General features: G+C 33.8%; 1 protein-coding gene across 1 annotated transcript; it reads left to right on the top strand.

Moving 5' to 3' along the window:
• The first annotated feature begins 3416 nt into the window (after nt 1-3416).
• Nucleotides 3417-3853, top strand: LOC140859086 (uncharacterized). Its single transcript, XM_073260481.1, has 2 exons — nt 3417-3602; nt 3681-3853. The coding sequence occupies exons 1-2, from the start codon at nt 3417-3419 to the stop codon at nt 3783-3785; spliced, it is 291 nt and encodes a 96-aa protein (XP_073116582.1). The 3' UTR covers nt 3786-3853.
• The last annotated feature ends 18302 nt before the right edge of the window (nt 3854-22155 follow it).

The following is a 22155-nucleotide window of genomic DNA, read 5'->3' as shown; positions in this document are numbered from 1 at the left end:
TGGATCTTCAAGATAGATAACACAAAAAGAAGATCGAGATGATGTACTGAATGAATTGGATGCAATGCAGAGTAAAAAGAAACCGACGAAGGTATTGCGTTACTTTCCTCTTATACCTAGATTGAAAAGGATTTATGCATCATCAAAAATAGCTTCATCAATGAGATGGCATGATGAAGGATGTACAAAGGATGGAATGTTGAGACATCCAGCAGATAGTCTTCAATGGAAAGCATTTGATGATAGACATCCTGATTTTGCCTCTGATGTTCACAGTGTTAGGTTTGGCTTAGCTTCTGATGGCTTCAATCCATTTCGAACCCTGAGTTCTACCTACAGCACTTGGCCAGTCATTTTGATACCTTACAATTTACCACCATGGATGTGCATGAAACAATCATCACTTATCTTGTCAATGGTTATTCCAGGAGATAAAGATCCAGGCAATGATATTGATATTTTCCTACAGCCTTTAATAGAGAAATTGAAACAGTTGTGGGAGGGTATTGATGTATTTGATGCTTCCAACGGCTAAACATTTAAACTACGGGCAGCTTTGTTATGGACTATTAATGATTTTCCAGCATATGCCAATTTATCTGGTTGGAGTACAAAGGGACAGGTCGCATGTCCTTGTTGTGGAGATTCAACACATTCAATTTGGTTAAAATATGGAGGTAAATTTTGTTACATGGGACATTGTCGATGGTTGGAAGCAAATCATCCGTTTCGATTTCAGAAAGATTTATTTGATGGTACTATAGAATTGGGATGTGCCCCTATTCCACCTTCTGGAACTGATGTTCATAGACAAATGGATGGCATCAATTACAGCTATGGTAAGCACTCAAAGTCCTCTAAAAAAAGAGGAAGGAATGATGTTGAAAGCTCAATGCATGAAGGGTTACCAGAGGAAGTCAGTATCAGTACTATAGATACAGAGGTGTTTCAAGATTCAGATAATTATTTTAAGGATAAAAATGAGGAAGACACACAGATAGCATCTACACAACAATCCAGTAAATATTTATGAAAAAAATGAAGTATCTTTTTTGACTTACCTTATTGAAAACATAATCTTATTTGGCACAATCTTGATGTCATGCATATAGAGAATAATGTTTGTGATAATTTACTTGAAACATTTTTAAATCTTGATGGAAAGAGCAAAGATAACATGAAGACACATCTTGATTTAAAAAAAATGGATATCCGACAGGAGCTTCATCCTAAAATACTTGCTAATGATAGAATTTATGTGCCTCCTGCATGTTACACAATGTTTGCTCGAGAAAAGGATAATTTTTTGGGAGTTTTGAAAAGTATCAAGGTACTTGATGGATATGCATCAAATATTTCATGATGTGTGCATCTAAAAGATCGAAAACTTTCAAATCTTAAAAGTCATGATGGTCACATATTGATGCAAGATATTTTTTCAATAGCTTTAAGATCGTTATTGCCGAAACAAGTTGTTGCAATTGTACTTCGATTATCATCATTCTTTAAGGCATTATGTTCAAAAGTTATTGATCCTCGAAAACTTGATCAGTTAGAGTCCGATATTGCAATTACACTTTGCCAGATGGAAAAGATTTTTTCTCCTAGATTTTTTACTATGATGGTACATCTGCTCATTCACCTAGCTTCAGAAGTTAAAGTTGGTGGACCGATATATTATAGATGGATGTATCTTATTGAGAGGTATTATTGCAAACCTTAAATCTTTTGATAATTTTATTAAAAATAATAGCATACTGATATTTTAATAAATATTTAATTCTTGAAGGTATTTTATGCGTCTTAAAAATTATGTGCAAAATAGAGCCTATCCCGAGGACTCGATTGCTGAAGGATATATTGCTGATGAATGTTTGATATTTTGTTCAAGATATCTTCAAGGTGTAGAGACTATTTTTAGTCGACCTCAACGGCATAATGACTTTGTAGAGAATGCAGAACTGTATAAGTTCTCAACTGCTGAAAAATTCTTGGAAAGAGCTGAAAGTATTATACTTGATCAAAAATCCTTAGCACAAGCACATCGTTATGTGTTACTTCATAGTGACATAATATCTGACCATTGCAGGTTAGTATATTTAAGGTATGACATCAAGATTTAAATTTTATATTAGATATAATATTTTAAATGATATATTTATATTTTATGTAGTAAATTTTTAATTTATCAGAGACGAGCCAATCATAACATTCGTCCTAATGCAAGGATTGAACAGCGATGGTTGGTCGAGTTATTCCCTATGTGGCTTTCGAATCAGGTATGATTTATATTTAATTATGGGATATATTAATTTTTGATACATATTTAATATTAGATAACTCAACAGTACTTCATATCATTTTTTTAGGTATCAAAGATGATGGAGAGAAATAATTCAGATGAACTAATAGCTCTTGCTCGAGGACCTAACAAGATTGTGAATAGATATAACGGTTTCATAATTAATGACTTTAAATTTCATACTAGAGAACGGAAGAAATTTAGAAAAACACAGAATAGTGGTATTATGGTGGAAGCAGATGGAAAATTCTATTATGGTGCACTTAAAGATATCTATGAGTTGGATTATTATAAAAAATTTAAAGTAATATTGTTTAGATGTGATTGGGTAGACATAAACTCACCAAGGGGTTTGAAACAAGATGCAAATGGATTTACACTTGTAAATTTTTCAAGATTGATACACACTGGTATGTTATTGAAGGATGACCCATTTATTTTTTCATCTCAAGCTTGTCAAGTATTTTATGTACAAGATGCAAAAGATAAAGATTGATTTATTGTCATCAAAACAAAACCTAGAAACTTATATGATATAGGAAATCAAGTGAAGGATGATGACGATGACACTTATACATTATGTATGCCCTATAATTTTGTGCCAGCTGATGATTTAAATGCTACGACGGCGTTGGTTAGGACAGAATTTGAAGGAAACACTACTGCTTGATTGTTACTGGTAATAATTATTTATGATGTATATAATTTACATTAATTATTATGTTATTTTACTCTATATATTAACTGATTCTACCATTTATTTATATAAATGCTAGGTCACATCATGCATCGCAGGGGATGATATGCTGGTGTGCAGTTCCAGTTTTCACAGACAGAGGCCGGTACATCTTCTTCAGCACAGCAGCCTGAGGCCAGTTCAGTTGCACAGCATTCCGAGCCCTGTCCTTCTTCATCATCAGCACAGCACGATCCTCCTGTTCATCAGCCAGATGATGAGATACACGTGCAGGGTATATATTATCTTTCATGTAATTTTATTTTTATTTTATTTTATATATATTTATGATATCGTTACTTTTATGTATTTTTTGCAGACGGATCCAGGAGAGTACGCCCCAGATGCAGACCCACAGTAGTACGAGATGTGTAGCAGATGCGTGAGGGTGAGAGAATTGTTGTGGAGTGTAATCAACTAGGTCAGCCAATTAAGAAAGCTGCCTGCTTATTGACTTCATTTTTGGGGACTGTTGCTCGAAGGCCTCAGCTATGTCTGTTGGGCTATGCAAAATGGAATGACATGCTTCCAACGTACAAAGTTGAGCTCCTCCGAGATATGGAGGTAATGAATTGATGTTCATGCTGTATATTAATTGTTAATCACTTATATAATTTATTTCATTTAACTTTTTTTTTATAGAGCAAGTTTGTTCTCCCTCCATCCACTCATGATTTTGTAATGAAGTCTCTCAACCGCAAATGGAAAGAATATAGAGCACAATTGAAGAGGGACTATATGAGATAGGGTATGACAGAGGAGGAGGTTGCTAGGAATTGTCCTCCTGATGTACCCCCTCATCAGTGGATGGAGTTGGTTCATTATTGGTTCTCCGAGAGGGCACAAGTATATTATCTGCTCATTATCTTTTCTTTTAAATATTTTATAAAAATATTGATTTATATTATATATTATATATTATACATATAACAAGTTCTTTACTTTATTTTACAGACTTATTCTGCTATTGGTAGAGCTGTACGAGTAGCTCAGTCTGTTCCTCATACATCGGGGTCGAAGAGTTATGCACGACTCCGACAGGAGTTTGTATGTTCTTTAAACTTTCATAATTAATTTTTAATTTTTATGTTGAAATATTTATATTGTTGCTCCTAGATTGATTTTGATGATTACAAAGCAGATTGAAGGGATACAAATAATTTTAAAATGAAAAAGTCCTTATGCTCTTCAAGGGCAAAATTGTAATTTCACTAAAATCCTGATTTGATAGTACCATTTGGTAGAACAAATGATTTGAAATCTATTAGTGAAAATTTCATTGTGTTTGGACTTATATTCTTGAAGTTATGAAGGTTTGAAGTGCATGAGTCGACTCATGAGTCAACTCATGGCACTGTGAGCTGATTGGCATGCAAAAATTCTCCTTGGCACGCTAGTTTTCTGACTTGGCACGACCTGTGAGTCGACTCATGAGTCGACCCACAAGGCATGAGTCGACTCATGAGTCGACCCCTGCTAATTTGAGCCAAGAATTTTCAGAAAAGCATTCTCTGGTTTTTGCAACAGAGGTCGACTCATGAGTCGACCCCTGAAGCATGAGTCGACTCATGAGTCGACCCCTGCGACGGGAAATGTCAGCAACGGCTATTTTTTTGCCCGTTTTAATTGCCATTTATGCTTCCTAAAAATCCTCTAATGGCTCTTTATCTACCTAAATTGTTTTCTCTTGCTTCTAATGCTACAAAATGCTTAAAATGATGAAAGAAATTGCAGATTAAATAGCGGATCAAACGTGAAATAAAAAATGACGAGAAAGAGAGAAGAATAGAAGAGAGGATCCAAAATTTGCAAGAAAAAGCCTGAGATCAACGAAAAATCCAAAAAGAAAAAGAGAGAGGATCCACAATATACCAAAGAGATTGTGAAAGAGAAAAGCAAGATCTTTCAAGGAGAGAATTCTTCACGCCTATTGTTTCAACCTTGATCTAGAGATCGTTCAAAGCTTTCAAGAGATCTTCAATCAACAATCAACCTCTTCTCAAGCATTCAAGCGTTCATCCACTTTGAGAAAATCGAAAAAGGGGTTCTTCATTTGAGTAAAGCTTTTATTGTTATATTCGCTCATTTAAGGAGCTGTTATTGTATTAATCTGTGCTCAAAATTTTCTAACTCTTTATGAGTTTTTGTTCTTGTTTTTGGAGGATTTCCAAAACAAGGAAAGGTTGATCCGAACCTGAAATCGGAGTATTTTGGGTTTACTTGTACCCGGGAAACAAGTGATCTAGCTTGGGATAGCTAGTGTCGGAGTTTTCGACGTTTTGTATTCGGGTTGAATACAAAGGATAGTGGATTGAAATTTCCAAGTAGGATCTTGGGGAGTGGATGTAGGTGCAAGGTTAGCACCGAACCACTATAAATCCTTGTGTTTGTGGTGTGCTTTATCGCTTTATCTTATTTCTTTATTATATCCTTGCAATACTGCTTTAGGTAATTAATATTGATTTAAAGTCTTTATTTTGTTCTTCATAAGTAATCAGTTGGGCTTAAAATTTTTAGAAACCCAATTCACCCCCCCTCTTGGGTTGCATAGCTGGGCAACAAGTGGTATCAGAGCCGGTGCTCTAGCCCTTCTTTGATCTAACAATCAAAGAGTCAAAGATCTATGGCAACCCATGTTGGAACTTCTCTAGCCGAGGGGCAATCAACAAACCGACCTCCACTCTTCAATGGGTCTAATTACACCTATTGGAAAGCTCGGATGAAGATTTTCATACAAGCACTCGACTATGATATGTGGAGTATCATAGTGAATGGTCCTCACACACCCACCAAGATTATAGATGGTGAGGAGTCAACCAAACCCGAGAAAGAATAGGATGAGGTTGACAAGAAATTGGCACAATTAAATGCCAAAGCCATGAATGTTCTTTATTGTGCACTAGATGCTAGTGAATTTAATCGCATTTCTACTTGTGCATCTGCTAAAGAAATATGGAATAGGTTAGAAGTCACCCATGAGGGAACAAATCAAGTAAAAGAGTCAAAAATAAACATGCTTGTACATAAATATGAATTGTTCAAAATAGAGCATGATGAGTCCATAACTGCTATGTTTACTCATTTTACTGATATAATCAATGGTTTAAAGAGTCTTGGCAAATCTTATACTAACAGTGAACTTGTAAGGAAGATTCTCAGGTCACTGCCAAGAACTTGGGAAGCCAAGGTGACTGCCATCCAAGAAGCAAAGGACTTGAACACTCTACCTCTAGAAGAGCTTCTTGGATCCTTGATGACTCATGAACTTAGCATGAAGCAACATCAAGAAGATGAAGTCAAAAAGAAAAGAACCATTGCCCTCAAATCCACAACTTCGCCTGATTATGAAACGGATGACTCTGAAGATGAAGATCAGGATGAAGAGTTGGCTCTCATCATCCGAAAATTTAAGAAGTTTCTAAGAAAAAAGAAACAGGGGATGAGAAAGAAATTCACAAAAGGGGATCAAAGCAAAGAAAGGGAGAAAGATCAACCCCCTATATGCTACGAGTGCAAGAAGCCAGGACATTTCAGATCCGAATGTCCACAATTGAAGAAAGGTCCAAAGAAGTTCAAAAAGAAGGCAATGATGGCGACCTGGAGTGCGAGTGATGACTCAAGCTCCGACGAGAAAACCTCAACAGAACAAGCCAATATGTGCCTGATGGCACATGAAAATGAGGTAACTTCTGAATCCACTAGTGAATTTACTTTTGAAGAATTGCATGAAGCTCTCTATGATTCAATTGATGAATTAAAGAAACTAGGGAAGAAAAACAAAGAGCTGAAATTGGAAAATCAGTCCTTAGTGAAACAAGCTGAAAATCTTTCAATTGAAAAATTCACCTTGATTCAAGAAAATCAAAACTTAAAGGATGAAATGAACAAGCTGAAATCTATAGTAGATAAGTTCACCTTAAGTTCAAACAAACTAAATATGATCCTTGAAAATCAGAAAGCTATATATGATAAGGCTGGACTTGGTTATAAACCCCTGAAGAAACAAAAATTTCTGAAGGATATTTATGTAAGTTATTCAAGTAACAAGTCTACAAATATTACTTGTTTTAAATATGGAAGAATAGAACATAAATCATACTCATGTTTTATTAACAAATATGCAAACACAAAGAATATATGGGTTCCAAAAGGAACCATTCTGACTAACCTGAAAGGACCCAAGAAAGCTTGGGTACCTAAGACAGAAACGTGACCTTTGCTTGCAGGTGTGTCTAGCATCCCAAGAAGGAAACAGGAAATGGTATCTTGACAGTGGATGCTCGAGACACATGACTGGTGATGAATCACAATTCATCACGCTTGATGCTAAGGATGGAGGGATGGTCACCTTTGGAGATAATGGCAAAGGAAAGATCATCGGGATAGGTAACATTGGTATCACTCCCTCCAAATACATTGAGAATGTTTTATTAGTTAAAGGTTTAAAGCATAACTTACTTAGCATTAGTCAATTCTGTGATAAAGGGTATAAAGTAAGTTTTGAATCATCTGTTTGCATTGTGACGAGTCCTATTAACGATGGCATTAAATTTATAGGACATAGGCATGGCAATGTTTATATGGTAGACTTGAATGATTTAACTAAATTAGACATGCAATGCCTAGTTTCTTTAAATGCTAAAATAAATGAGACTAGTTGGCTGTGGCATCGTAGACTTGCACACATTAGCATGCATTCTCTCTCAAAATTAATTAAAAAGGATTTAGTTCTCGGTTTGCCAAAACTGAATTTTGAAAAGGATAGAATTTGTGATGTATGCCAATTAGGTAAACAAACTAGAGTATCATTTAAATCCAAAAATATTGTTTCAACTTCTAGACCTTTAGAGCTCTTACATATGGATTTATTTGGAACAACAAGAACCACCAGTGTAGGAGGAAAATGATATGACTTTGTAATTATAGATGATTATTCTCGTTTTACTTGGGTTTTCTTTTTAGCTCACAAAAATGAAACTTTTCAAATTTTCACGAAATTTCATCGAAAAGTCACTAATGAAAAAGGATTTTCAATTCAAAATATTAGAAGTGATCATGGAACAGAATTTGAAAATCATGACTTTGAAAATTTTTGTGATAAAAATGGAATTGGCCATAACTTCTCTGCTCCTAGGACACCCCAACAGAATGGGGTAGTAGAAAGGAAAAACAGAACCTTAGAAGAAATGGCCCGTACCATGCTTTGTGAAAGCAACCTTTCAAGATATTTTTGGGCAGAAGCTATTAACACAGCATGTTACATTTTAAATCGTGCTTTAATTAGACAATTTTTAAAGAAAACCCCCTATGAACTTTGGAAAGGAAGAAAACCAAATATTGCATATTTTCATGTTTTTGGTTGCCGATGTTTTGTATTAAATAATGGCAAAGAAAAACTTGGTAAATTTGATGCAAAATCAGATGAAGCAATCTTTCTAGGTTACTCCTCCACTAGTAAAGCATTTAGAGTGTTCAACAAAAGAACTTTAGTAGTTGAGGAGTCCATACATGTTGTCTTTGATGAATCTAACGATCTTCCTTCAAGGAAGAATGAGGGTGTTGATGATGCAGATCCACTAATAGAAGGTATGAAGGAGATCACTTTGAAAGACTCAACAACTCCAGAAGACAAGGATCAAGAAGTCAAACAAAATGAGAAAGGTGAAGAAATTCAAGAACAACCTCAAGGTACAAATGACTTACCCAAGGAATGGAGGTATGTTCACAACCACCCTAAGGAGTTAATAATTGGTGATCCTATGCATGGGGTAAAAATCCGTTCTTCACTTAGAGATGTACTTAATCATTGTGCATTTGTATCTCAACTTGAACCTAAAACTTTTGAAGAAGCTGAGAATGATCATAACTAGATTAATGCTATGCAAGAAGAACTTAATCAATTTGAAAGAAATAATGTTTGGACCTTAGTGAAAAGACCTAAAGATTATTCAATAATTGGTACAAAATGGGTCTTTAGAAACAAATTAGATGAGCATGAAAATGTAATTAGAAATAAAGCAAGACTGGTTGCTAAGGGATATAATCAAGAAGAAGGAATTGATTTTGATGAAACCTTTGCACCTGTTGCTAGATTAGAAGCCATTAGACTTCTACTTGCTTATGCTTGCTTTATGAAATTCAAACTATTTCAAATGGATGTTAAAAGTGCATTTTTAAATGGATATATTTCTGAAGAAGTATATGTAGAACAACCCCCTGGATTTGAAAATCATGCTTTTCCCAATCATGTCTTTAGATTAAATAAAGCTTTATATGGTCTAAAACAAGCACCTAGAGCATGGTATGAAAGGCTAAGCAAATTTCTACTAAATAATGGTTTCTCAAGAGGCAATGTAGATACAACCCTATTTATTAAAAGAAACCAAAATGATATGCTAATTATACAAATTTATGTTGATGACATAATTTTTGGGTCTACTAATGAATCCCTTTGTCAAGACTTTGCTAAGCTTATGCAGGGAAAGTTCGAGATGAGCATGATGGGAGAACTCACCTTCTTCCTCGGACTCCAAATTAAACAATCAAAAGAGGGAATCTCCATCACCCAAAGCAAGTACACCAAAAAACTACTCAAAAGATTTGGAATGGAGAACTGCAAACCAATTGGCACACCAATGAGTCCCTCAAGTAAGCTTGACAAGGATGATGAAGGTAAAAGCGTAGACTTAAAATACTACAGAGGTATAATTGGCTCATTATAGTATTTAACAGCAAGTAGGCCTGATATCATGTTTAGTGTTTGCTTATGTGCAAGATATCAATCTAATCCTAAGGAATCTCATTTGAATGCTGTTAAAAGAATCCTTAGATACTTAAATGGTACACAAACTATAGGGTTATGGTACTCTAAGGACTCATAAATTAATTTGTTAGGATATTCAGATGCTGATTTTGCTGGATGTAAATTAGATAGAAAAAGCACAAGTGGAACTTGCCAATTTCTTGGAGTAAACCTAATCTCATGGTTTAGCAAGAAACAAAATTCGGTGGCACTGTCTACGGCTGAAGCCGAATACATTGCAGCCAGAAGTTGTTGTGCTCAAATCTTGTGGATTAAGCAACAACTCGAAGATTTTGGAATCAAACTTAATGAAACACCAATAAAATATGATAATACAAGTGCCATAAATCTATCTAAAAATTCAATTCAACACTCAAGATCTAAACATATTGAAATAAGACATCATTTCATAAGAGAACATGTTCAAAACAAAAATGTAATTCTTGAATATGTTTGCACTGAAAATTAATTAGCCGATATCTTTACAAAGGTCCTTAGTGAGGATAGATTCTGTGAAATTAGGAGAAATCTAGGAATTCTAGATCCATTTGTCTGAAATTTCTCAATTTCCAAAGAATAGATGTCAAAATCTCTTAGAGCTCAATTTTCAACATCTATCTTGGTCCCAAAAGCTCAGTTTTATCACTCTAAAAACTTATCTTTGAGCAAAATTCCTTCACTCAAAATTTTGAATTTTTCTGGAATTTATTTGTATTTTTTCTGAATTTCTGAACTTCATGAGTCGACCCCATGAGTCGACTCAATGGCAAACTTGTAAATCCCACAAACTTCCCACGGGCTCATTGTTTTTAAACGGGAACCCTGTTTGTGAGACGACTCATCTTCTCATCGTCTTCCTTCCGAAAGCCGTTCTTTCCAAACTCTTTTTTCTCCAAATCCAAGGATTAATTCGAGGCAATTCTCCCTTCTCCTCTCCACCAAAAATTGCCTCCTTAAAAAAGATTTTTCTGTGCTTTCTCGTAGTGATTGGCTCGGGTGGAACGTGCCCTAGAACTTCACCGTTCATTCAAAATCCACTTCCTTTCTCCACCAAAATTCTTCTTTACTCTCTTGTGATCCCTCCTCCACTGAATTCAAGTCTTCTTTATTGGATATGGCTCCAAAGATGAAACTTCCCCAAAGGAGGAAATCAATCCGAGAGTCTGAGGAAATTGTCCGAAAGAAAAGGCATGCTCAGTCTTCCAGTGTTCCCGATCCAATTTTAGTACCTGCTCAAGGTCCCTCTCAATCCTCCATAAGCCCCAGTGTAAATCCTCTTTCTGATAGAAAAGTAGAAACCGAGAAAAACATAGATTTTCGGTTCTTTGAGAAAGAAGGCTTTACTTTTGCTACCAAGATCAAAAATCAAGGATGGGAACTTTACTGCTCTCTTAAGGAAGTCACCTATGTTGATCTAGTTAGAGAGTTCTACCAGAACCTAAATTATGGAAATGGGTCAGTGACTTCAACAGTCAAGGGGATTGACATATGCTTGAATTCTAGGATATTGGGAGACATACTTCAGTTGCCTAGTGAAGGATACTCATATATGGAACTCCCAATTAAAGAAGAAGGGATCAGAATTATCTTAGGAGAAGCTTTTTCAGGAAATTTAAACAAACTGGAAGCAAAGCTATTATCCATTGAGATGAGGGTCCTGCATCAGATGGTAACAAAACTCTTCTTTCCTAGGAGTGGTAGACATGACTTACTGTCTGGCAGAGATGTATGTGTCATGTTTCATATCATCACTCAGACCCCCCTAAACCTCCCTGCACTTATGATAGAGGCCATGAGAGAAACTTTGAACAGATCCAAGGCACACTTGCCTTATGGTATGGTCCTTACTAGAGTATTTAGGAGGTTTGGAGTTAGCTGTGAGGGGGAGACACCTACCAAGCTCTCATATGTGGACACTTTCAACCAACACAGTCTGCACAGAATGGGAATTACAAAGACTGTTAGTGGTTGGATCAAGGGCTCTGAAGAAAGAACTGAGGAGAGAGTTGAGGAAAGAGCTGAAGACAGAACTGAAGGCAGAGTAGAAGAAGAAGGTCCATCTTCTCCTGTACATGACTTCAGGGCAGCTTCACCAGATATCCAGTTCATTCCTGATACTGAGGCTGGCCCTTCTGAGTTTACTAGGATGCCCACACCAGTGTATCAGCCAGAGAGCAGAGCACCTCATTCAGAGTTCAGACTGGCTGACGATCAGATCGAGCATATTTCACAGCGTGTGGCTTCTTTGCTGTCTAGCCAGTGGAGTAGTACTTCTTTTGCACCTGGAGCTACCTCTTCTGATCAGACCATTACTCCCCACATCTCCACTGTATTTCAGATGATTTCAGATCAGTCCGTCAGGATCCAGCAGCTTGAGGACACAGTCTGGAGACTTACTGGCAGAGTTCTTGACTTGCAGGGGCAAGTCCTTGCATTGGCCCATCCCCAGCCACAGGAGTCTACTATTGAGGTCACAGACCTCACTGCAGAGGCTGACAGGCTCAGAGGAGCACTAGAAGGTGGATATGAGCTACTGAGGAAAGAGATCCGAGGATCAAGTGAGCATGCTACCACCCAGTTCACTGCTCTACTTCAATCTGTTTCCAGAGCACTGAACGTACTTGATTCTATCAGACTCATGGTATCAGCCCTAGCATCTCAGCATTCTCAGCCACCCAGTTCATCTCGCCCTCCTACTCGTGGCAGAGGCAGACGGGATAGAGGACGCACTTCTGATCCATCATCTCCTCACCCTATATCTGATGACTCCGATCATTGACTTATCTTGATCTTTACTAGGTCCTAGGAGTTAGTATCTTGTTCTAGGATCTATACCTTGGGGCCATGTATTGACATTTAGCTGGTTGAATTTTATGTATTGAAACAATTATGATATTAATGGAATCATCTTTTACCTATATTTCTACCTCTTTGTAATGATCATATGGTTATATATTTTCTTCTTTGAAATATTGTCTTCTCCTTGTTATTGTTTGCTGTTGATAATTGCTATATTAAGGGGGAGCAAACATCTATGAAAAACTCTAAAGAGGAAGAAATTAAAGAATATTTCAGAAAAAGAAAAGGAAGAGTTAACTATGTTTGATGATGTCAAAAAGGGGGAGAAATTAAACAAAAATTAAAATTAAAATTAGACAAAAAGCAAAACCCTAAATTATGAGAAAAAGGGGAGAAATTAAACAAAAATAAAAATTAAAATTAGACAAAAAGCAAAACCCTAAATTATGAGAAAAAGGGGAGAAATTAAACAAAAATAAAGATTGGAAGATTAAAACAAATATTGAAGAAATTAAACAAATATTGGAGAAATTAAATAAAATTGAAGAAATTAAACAAAAACGAAGATTGGAAGATTAAAACAAATATTGGAGAAATTAAACAAAAACAAGGATTGAAAGATTAATCAAAACTTTGAAAAATTTGGTATCGAAATATGGTATCAGACAGAACTTAAACAAAAAGTCATCCATCAAAAGCAAAATCATAAGTACAATGCAAATAAGTATTTTTTTTATGCTCTGATATATTTCAAAATTCAAACTTGCTCTGATACATCTTTTGAAATTTTATTCACCTTGATACATCTTAAGAAATTTGTTTTACTCTGATACACCCTACAATTTCTTTTAACTTGCTCTGATACATGATAAAATTTAATTCGATACAGTGTGAAGGTTTCTCTGATAAATTATAACATTTGATCTGATACAGTGAGAAAGTTTCTCTGATATATATTTTTTTTTTTGCTCTGATACAGTGTAAAATTTTCTCTGACATTTGCTCTGATACAGTGTGAAATTTTCTCTGACATTTGCTCTAATACACTGTGAAATTTTCTCTGATATATTATAAAATTTTTTGCTCCGATACATTATAAAATCTTTTCTGATATCATTGTAAAAATTATTGTTCTTGCTCTGATACATTGCAAAAGTTATTTATCTTCTCTTGCTCTGATATATCTTGAATTCAAAATGATCTAATACCCTTTTCAAATCTTTAAGAAAATGGACAAACTATTTTTGCATTTATATTACATGCCAAAAGAATCATACTCTTTTCAAGCATATACACCTATAATGGATTCTTTTGAAATTAATGCATTAACATAAGTATTTTTGTTCAAATGTTTTGTCATCATCAAAAAGGGGGAGATTGTTGCTCCTAGATTGATTTTGATGATTACAAAGCAGATTGAAGGGATACAAATAATTTTAAAATGAAAAAATCCTTATGCTCTTCAAGGACAAAATCATAATTTCACTTAAATCCTGATTTGATAGTACCATTTGGTAGAACAAATGATTTGAAATCTATTGGTGAAAATTTCATTGTGTTTGGACTTATATTCTTGAAGTTATGAAGGTTTGAAGTGCATGAGTCGACTCATGAGTCAACTCATGGCACTGTGAGCTGATTGGCACGCAAAAATTCTCCTTGGCACGCTAGTTTTCTGGCTTGGCACGACCTGTGAGTCGACTCATGAGTCGACCCACAAGGCATGAGTCGACTCATGAGTCGACCCCTGCTAATTTGAGCCAAGAATTTTCAGAAAAGCATTCTCTGATTTTTGCAACAGAGGTCGACTCATGAGTCGACCCCTGAAGCATGAGTCGACTCATGAGTCGACCCCTGCGACGGGAAATATCAGCAACGACTATTTTTTTGCCCGTTTTAATTGCCATTTATGCTTCCTAAAAATCCTCTAACGGCTCTTTATCTACCTAAATTGTTTTCTCTTGCTTCTAATGCTACAAAATGCTTAAAATGATGAAAGAAATTGCAGATTAAATAGCGGATCAAACTTGAAATAAAAAATGATGAGAAAGAGAGAAGAATAGAAGAGAGGATCCAAAATTTGCAAGAAAAAGCCTGAGATCAACGAAAAATCCAAAAAGAAAAAGAGAGAGGATCCACAATATACCAAAGAGATTGTGAAAGAGAAAAGCAAGATCTTTCAAGGAGAGAATTCTTCACGCCTATTGTTTCAACCTTGATCTAGAGATCGTTCAAAGCTTTCAAGAGATCTTCAATCAACAATCAACCTCTTCTCAAGCATTCAAGCGTTCATCCACTTTGAGAAAATCGAAAAAGGGGTTCTTCATTTGAGTAAAGCTTTTATTGTTATATTCGCTCATTTAAGGAGCTGTTATTGTATTAATCTGTGCTCAAAATTTTCTAACTCTTTGTGAGTTTTTGTTCTTGTTTTTGGAGGATTTCCAAAATAAAGAAAGGTTGATCCGAACCTGAAATCGGAGTGTTTTGGGTTTACTTGTACCCGGAAAACAAGTGATCTAGCTTGGGATAGCTAGTGTCGGAGTTTTCGATGTTTTGTATTCGGGTTGAATACAAAGGATAGTGGATTGAAATTCCCAAGTAGGATCTTGGGGAGTGGATGTAGGTGCAAGGTTAGCACCGAACCACTATAAATCCTTGTGTTTGTGGTGTGCTTTATCGCTTTATCTTATTTCTTTATTATATCCTTGCAATACTGCTTTAGGTAATTAATATTGATTTAAAGTCTTTATTTTGTTCTTCATAAGTAATCAGTTGGGCTTAAAATTTTTAGAAACCCAATTCACCCCCCCTCTTGGGTTGCATAGCTGGGCAACATATATAACTAATATTATTATGTATCGTGGACCATGTCTGTATCATGATACTCATATATTTTTTTAAATTGTTATAACTATTTGCTTAAAATTGAAATTATTTATGTAGGTGGATGAGCATGGGAGGGAACCCGGTAAAGTGGAGTTTTACCGAATGACTCATACTCATCAGGATGGTACTTTTGTTCGAGATGAGTTGAGAGATTTATATGTACGATATTATTAATATTCTATTTTTTGTAATAATTTTAATTTAATTTTATTAGCTATTAATGTATAACTCTTATTTTCAAAATAAATACAGGAGAGGGCTACATCTCTCATTGTAGAGCGTGACGACGAGTCTGCAGCATCTACACAGCAGAGCCGTATCGAGGCCGAGGTGTTCACAGAGTTGATGGGACCAGAGCGCTACGGCCGAGTGAGGGGTTATGAAGTAGGAGTCACCCCCACTCAGTTATCTGAGGTTAGTAGATATACAGAGCATGCTGCAGTAGATGCTCAGGATTCACGCGTCCGCAGACTCGAGGCGGAGATACAGGAGATTAGATAGAGTCGTGCCGCTGAGATGGAGGAGATGCGACAGAGCCCTGCCAAGATGCAGGCCATGAGGGGACAGATTGATCGGCTTACATCTTTATTAGAGATGTGTGGCCCATCTCAGGTAAATACATATTATTAAATATATATTTTTGTATTAATTTAATGATCTATATATTTTTATTTATAGATATGTAAATCAAGCTTTTCATATGTTTCTTGTAGGCTCCTGGCACATCAGGCACCCGTCGAGACGGCGGCACGTCACGTGGAGACAGCGACGACCATCCGCCTGCAGATTGATATCATTTTATTTTTATTGTAGTCTTATATTTTCTGTATGCTTTTAGTTAGGTTGAACTCTTGATTATAATGGATGATTAGTACTTTATTTTTATTTATATAAAACAATATCTTTTGGTGTGAATGGTGGTGATTGTACAGGTTTATGTTTGAATAATTGATATAATTTTGTATAGGAACATATGTATTCTTTTTTTTTGTATATAAAATCTGTATATTTTTTTTTCTGTTAAAAAAATTAACGATGCTTATAAGCATCGTTAATAGACTGATTAACGATGCTTATAAGCGTCGCTAGTGACTTAACTGCCGACGCTTCGAAAAGCATCTTGGTAGAGTGGAGGACGCGTTGTCATTAATGATGCTAAAAAGCATCGGTAAAATTTAATTTTACGATATTTTAAAGCATCGTTAGAAAATATTGCGATACTTTTAAAAAGCGTCGGTGCTTTTCGTCTCCACTCTTACATAGGCGATGCTTTTGCGATGCTTTTTGAAGCATCGTAAAGCTTATTTCCGACGCTTATTAGCGTCGTAAAATATCTTTTATAGCGTCGCCTTTTATCATTTTTACTGTAGTGTATTGATATGGCTGCCACTTTTTTTGACAAATATGATATGCAAGATATCCTTTCAAGAAAGTGTACTAATAGTATCTCAGCCTTAACTCAGATTATATGTGTGCTTTAACTCAGATTATATGTGTTACTTGATTCACCTTCAGAAACAAAAAAAAAATAGTTTCAATTCTTTTCCTTTTTTACTTTCATGTAATGTATGCATTTACTCATACAGACTATCACTTACTTCTTTCATAACTACATCATCTTTCACGGTTGGAATTCAATTCAAAAGATAAATCCTACTGCAGCAAAATTGGCATAACAAGTGGTGTGATAGTTCCAACTATTTCTTTTAATCTGTTTCTGCTGTAGTTTCAGCCGCTAAGCAAGAGTACTTCATTCTTTGAAGTCTGCTAGCTTAATAGTAATCACATACTACTATGTACTCTTTATTTTTGTATGATAGTTTTGTGGTTGAAGCATAGCATTAATAAAAATCTAAGCATTTTAGCACCACCTTGTTCAACACCCTTTTTTTTTTATTCACTTGTATTGTCCTGTATTAAAAGTTTGACTTTTTTTTTCAAACTTATTCAGTTGGCTGCCTAGTTATAGTAGTAGATTACACTATCAATAAGCTTACTTGTAATCAATTTTACTTGAAATATGATTGTTCTTTTTATTGTCTTGCTAAAGTTTTGATTTGTATGATTTCAATGCAGCAAACTTTTGAAAACAAGAAGCCAGACTTAGCTAGTCAAACCATATCTATTGAGGGTGGAAAAACTGCTGATGGTAGTGAGCAAACACAGCATATTCCATGTGATTGGAATATTTAGATGGATGTATTTGGGGGAAAGAAGAAGGGGAGAGTCTTTGAACTTGGTTTTGTAGGTAGGAGTTTAAAACAATCCTCCTCTTCCAAGCAAACATCAACCATTATGTTTGAGGATTATATTCAGATAAAGAGCCAAGTTCATGCCTTAACTGCATCATTACAACAAGAGCAACATTAGAAAGAGAAAATCAAAACTCAACTAGTTGAGACTAATAAGAAATTAGAATACTTAATAGAACATCTAGGATTTCAAGCAGGATCTTCTTCTCATGCATTAACTCTATCTCAACATGCAGAAAATGATGATGATGATGACGATGACGATGATGGTGATGATGATTAGTATGATGATGATGATTATGATCATATGTAGCATATTTTAATGTATGTGAATTATAACTTATGGACTAATTACATTAGAAATTTTATGTAATATTTGTTTGTGAAGAACTTGTGAACTACTTAGTTAATAAATTTTTAGCATATTTTGAATGTATGTGATCAAGATTTTTTTATATTTATCTATTTTATATTGATTAAAGCATTTTAGAATTTTATTATACATATTAAAAATTATTTTTAGGAGCAATTCAAAAGTCAAAATATAGTTAATTATAAGTAGATATTGAAAAATTTTCATGAGGATTTTTCTGTGGAATTTCATTAACCGCAGATTTTCATGGAGAATTTTCTATACAACTCAAACAACTTAATAAATTTTTTCTGTAAAATTTCTTGTAACTAACATTTCTTAGAGATTTTTCTGTGAACACTACCTATAGTTTTTTTACAAAATAATTTTCTACAGATTTAGCTACAGATTTTGCAAGCAATTCTAAAAAAATATCATTTTTTATGAATATTTTTATAATTTTTTTTGTGAATAATTTTTTTGTAGATTTTTCTGTAGAAGCTTTCGATCTTGCAATGCCCAATTCTTGTAGATTTTTTTGTGATTTTCAGTTGCTGTGAATTTTTTTATGCATATTTTTTATAGATTTTTCTTCGAATAATTTTTCTATAGAGTTTTTTGTGGATATTTCCTATAGATTCTTTTGTAAATTATTTTCTTGCAAAATTTTCTTAAGAATTTCTCTACGAATTATGTTCTTATGGATTTTTCTGCAAAAATTTCTTCGAGATTTTTCTGTGACTTATTTCTTGTAGAATTTTCTATAGAAATTTCTTGAAGATTTTTCAATGACTTATTTCCTATGGATTTTGTTGGAATTTTATCTAGGAATTTTGCTGGAAAAAAGTTATAGAAATTTCTTGTGGATCTTTTTGCAGATAAATCTTTAGAAAAAATTCTTTTTCAACTCTCTTCTCCATGAAAAACTTTCTGTGGATTTTATCCATTACCTGCAAAAAAATCTGTAGAAAAGTTTCTATAGATTTCTAAAATCCACAGAAAATATTATCCATGAGCATATTTCCTATGAATTTTTTTCTGCAAAAAAATTCATAGAAAATATCATTTTCAGTGGATTTTTAGCTAAAATCCATAAAAAAATTTGTAGAAAATGAGGACTGTTCTTGTAATACTTGTATTTTTGCTACATAGATATGAGATAGATTTGAAGTTATCCATGAGGGTATAAATCAAATTAAAGAATCAAAAATCAATATACTTATATATAAATATAAACTATTTAAAATAAAACCCAAAAAACTATCATTGAAATGTTTACAAGATTCACTGATATTATTAATGACTTGAAAAGTTTTAACAAGGATCATACTAATAGTGATCTTGTGTCTAAAATTCTTACATCTTTATCAAAGAATTGGAAAGTCAAGGTGAGGATAATACAAGAAGTAAAAGATTTAAATAAGTTGCCTTTGGAAGACTCACTAACTCACTCATGACTCATGAGTTGAGAATGTACCAAAATATTGAAGAAGATGGCAAGAAAAGGAAGACAGTAGCTCTAAAATCAGTGCCAATAATGAGGATGAAAGTGATGAGTTAGAGGAAATTGACAATAAAATGAATTAGCAATGATAACAAGAAAATTTAGAAGAGTCATGAAAAGAATATTATATATTCAAGAAGAAAAGCTTGACCAAATAGAAAGTAAGCAAATAAAAAGAGAAAGAGCAACCGACTCTATGCTATGAATGCAAAAAGCCTAAAAATTTCAAACTTGATTATCCTTTACTTAAGAAAGGTCCCAAAAAGTATAAAAAGAAAGCCATAATAGCAATATGGAGTGATAGTGATGATTCAAACTCTGAAGAAGAAGAAAAAGAAATTGCCAACATATATTTTACGGCTCATGAGAATGATGTATGCTTGACATCCAGTGTAACTAAAAGAAGATGGTACTTGCATAGCAAATGCTCAAGGCACATGATAGGAGATGAATCTTAATTCATCACCCTAGAAACTAAAGATGGAAGGGTTGTGATATTTAGAGATAATGAAATAGAAAAATTATTGGTCTCGATAATATTTAGAACACCCCATCCACTTATATTAAAAATGTATTGCTCGTTAAATGTTTAAAGCATAATTTACTTAGTATCAATCAATTTTATGCTAAAAGATTTAACGTTTTTTTTAAATCATCTCATTGTATTGCAACTAGTTTCATTGATAATGATATCATGTTCATATATTTTGATCACCCTTGATTTCTATTGAGTCATTTGCATACTAGTTCAATCATGATTTAATTAAATCATCTTGATCAGACTCGTTGGGTGTTAGACAATGTTGTTTGATCAATCTTGTTTCACTTTGTTAATTTTTCTCTCCTCTTATATTCTCTCTCTATTTGATTTATGAGTTCAATGAAGGATCCACAGCCCTATTGCATTGAATCTGAGTTGACCCGATAGATAGACTTGGAACCATTCTATTGATTGGGCAACATATCCATGAGTTTTTGTTGAGTATTACAAGATCTAGACATTAAAACTTTGTATTTTAAGTAATCCCAATCGAGCAAAGTTATTTGACCAAATTGACCCCTGATTGCTGAATAGTATATTGACCCCCACTTTGGTTTCTCTCGAACACTATTGATTTGATTACCATCGATCTCTATTAAATCATCTATCTACTAGTTTGATCTTGATTGATGAAGTTATGATGATCGAACTGATCCAAAACATTGGATATGACTATCCGTCAATTCCATCTTTCCGTAATTATTCATATCGTTCCTAATTATTGGATTTGATTCTATATAGGAACGTGATCATCTCAATAAAAAGATGTCCAGCGATGGATTCTATAATATGATTTGTTTATTTAAATATTTGAAATAAAATTTTTAAGGTTGTTTAGATTTATTAGAATACTTATCAGGTAAGTAATATTTTACTTTTTTTAGTTTTATCAATAAATTATAAAATATTTTTTGATTTGATTTATGAAATTGATGCATGAATTTGATGAATGATATTTTGATATGGAATGAATTTTATTTTGAAATATTATGATGATACATGATTGAAAATATTGATTTTGTTATAAATTACATCTGATTGACTTTGATACCATATGATTATGTATATTTTTATCGAGTTAAAATATGAAATATGATTTGTGAAAAAAATTTTGATTCGAGAAGACTCAAACTCTCAATTTGACTATGTTAAGGATCCTGCCAATCGAGGCTAATATGTTGGCATTTAATTAGTCCTAAATGTTTATATCATAAGCAAATATGTGATATGTCATAAGCAGATATGCAATATATCACCAACAAATTTATGGTTTCTAAAGACTTTATTGTAAGATGATATAGTATGCTGTAAGATGACACACAACTCACTGTAAGTAGACACGTGCTATCATGACCTTACCATAAGAAAAATATAATCATAACTTATAGCTGATAGGATGAAATTGATATTTTTGAAAGAAATTGAATTCACGAATGAAACTCGAATTTTTTCTAAAAAAATGAAGTTAGCATAAATAATATTTTGATAATATTGCATATAAAAAATTGATTTCAAATAGTAAATTTTGTATGCCTATTTTTTATAAAATTATTTAATTTATTTTTTGATTTAATCTAGTTATATTGCTTACTGAATTGTCTAGCTCATTATCCATATTTTATTATTTTTATAAATCTTGAAAACTAAGATGATATGGGAATATGCATGAGAGAATGAGTAGAAGCAGAATTTTGATACTTCTATTTTAGACTGAAAATATTATTGAAGTTTGATGTAAGATTTTTTGAATATTACTGAATTTTATGGAGTATTAAAATTAGATTTTAGTTAGTTGATTTAAATTTAATTTATTGATTAATTTATTCTACTGTTGCTTTATGATAGCGTGATAAGATATCTTGCATGCTTATGAGGAGAGTTTCCTATAAGTATGTAGTAGTTGCCGCAATACCTAGCTCTTAGATCGAAGGCACGACATCATACATAGCTATATTATTGTCTTTAAAAATTTTATATCTTT

Source organism: Elaeis guineensis, chromosome 7 (genome assembly GCF_000442705.2).
Source record: "Elaeis guineensis isolate ETL-2024a chromosome 7, EG11, whole genome shotgun sequence".
Taxonomy (NCBI): Eukaryota; Viridiplantae; Streptophyta; class Magnoliopsida; order Arecales; family Arecaceae; genus Elaeis; species Elaeis guineensis.
Note: the sequence above shows the minus strand (reverse complement) of the source record. Positions and strands in the feature narration are given on the sequence as shown.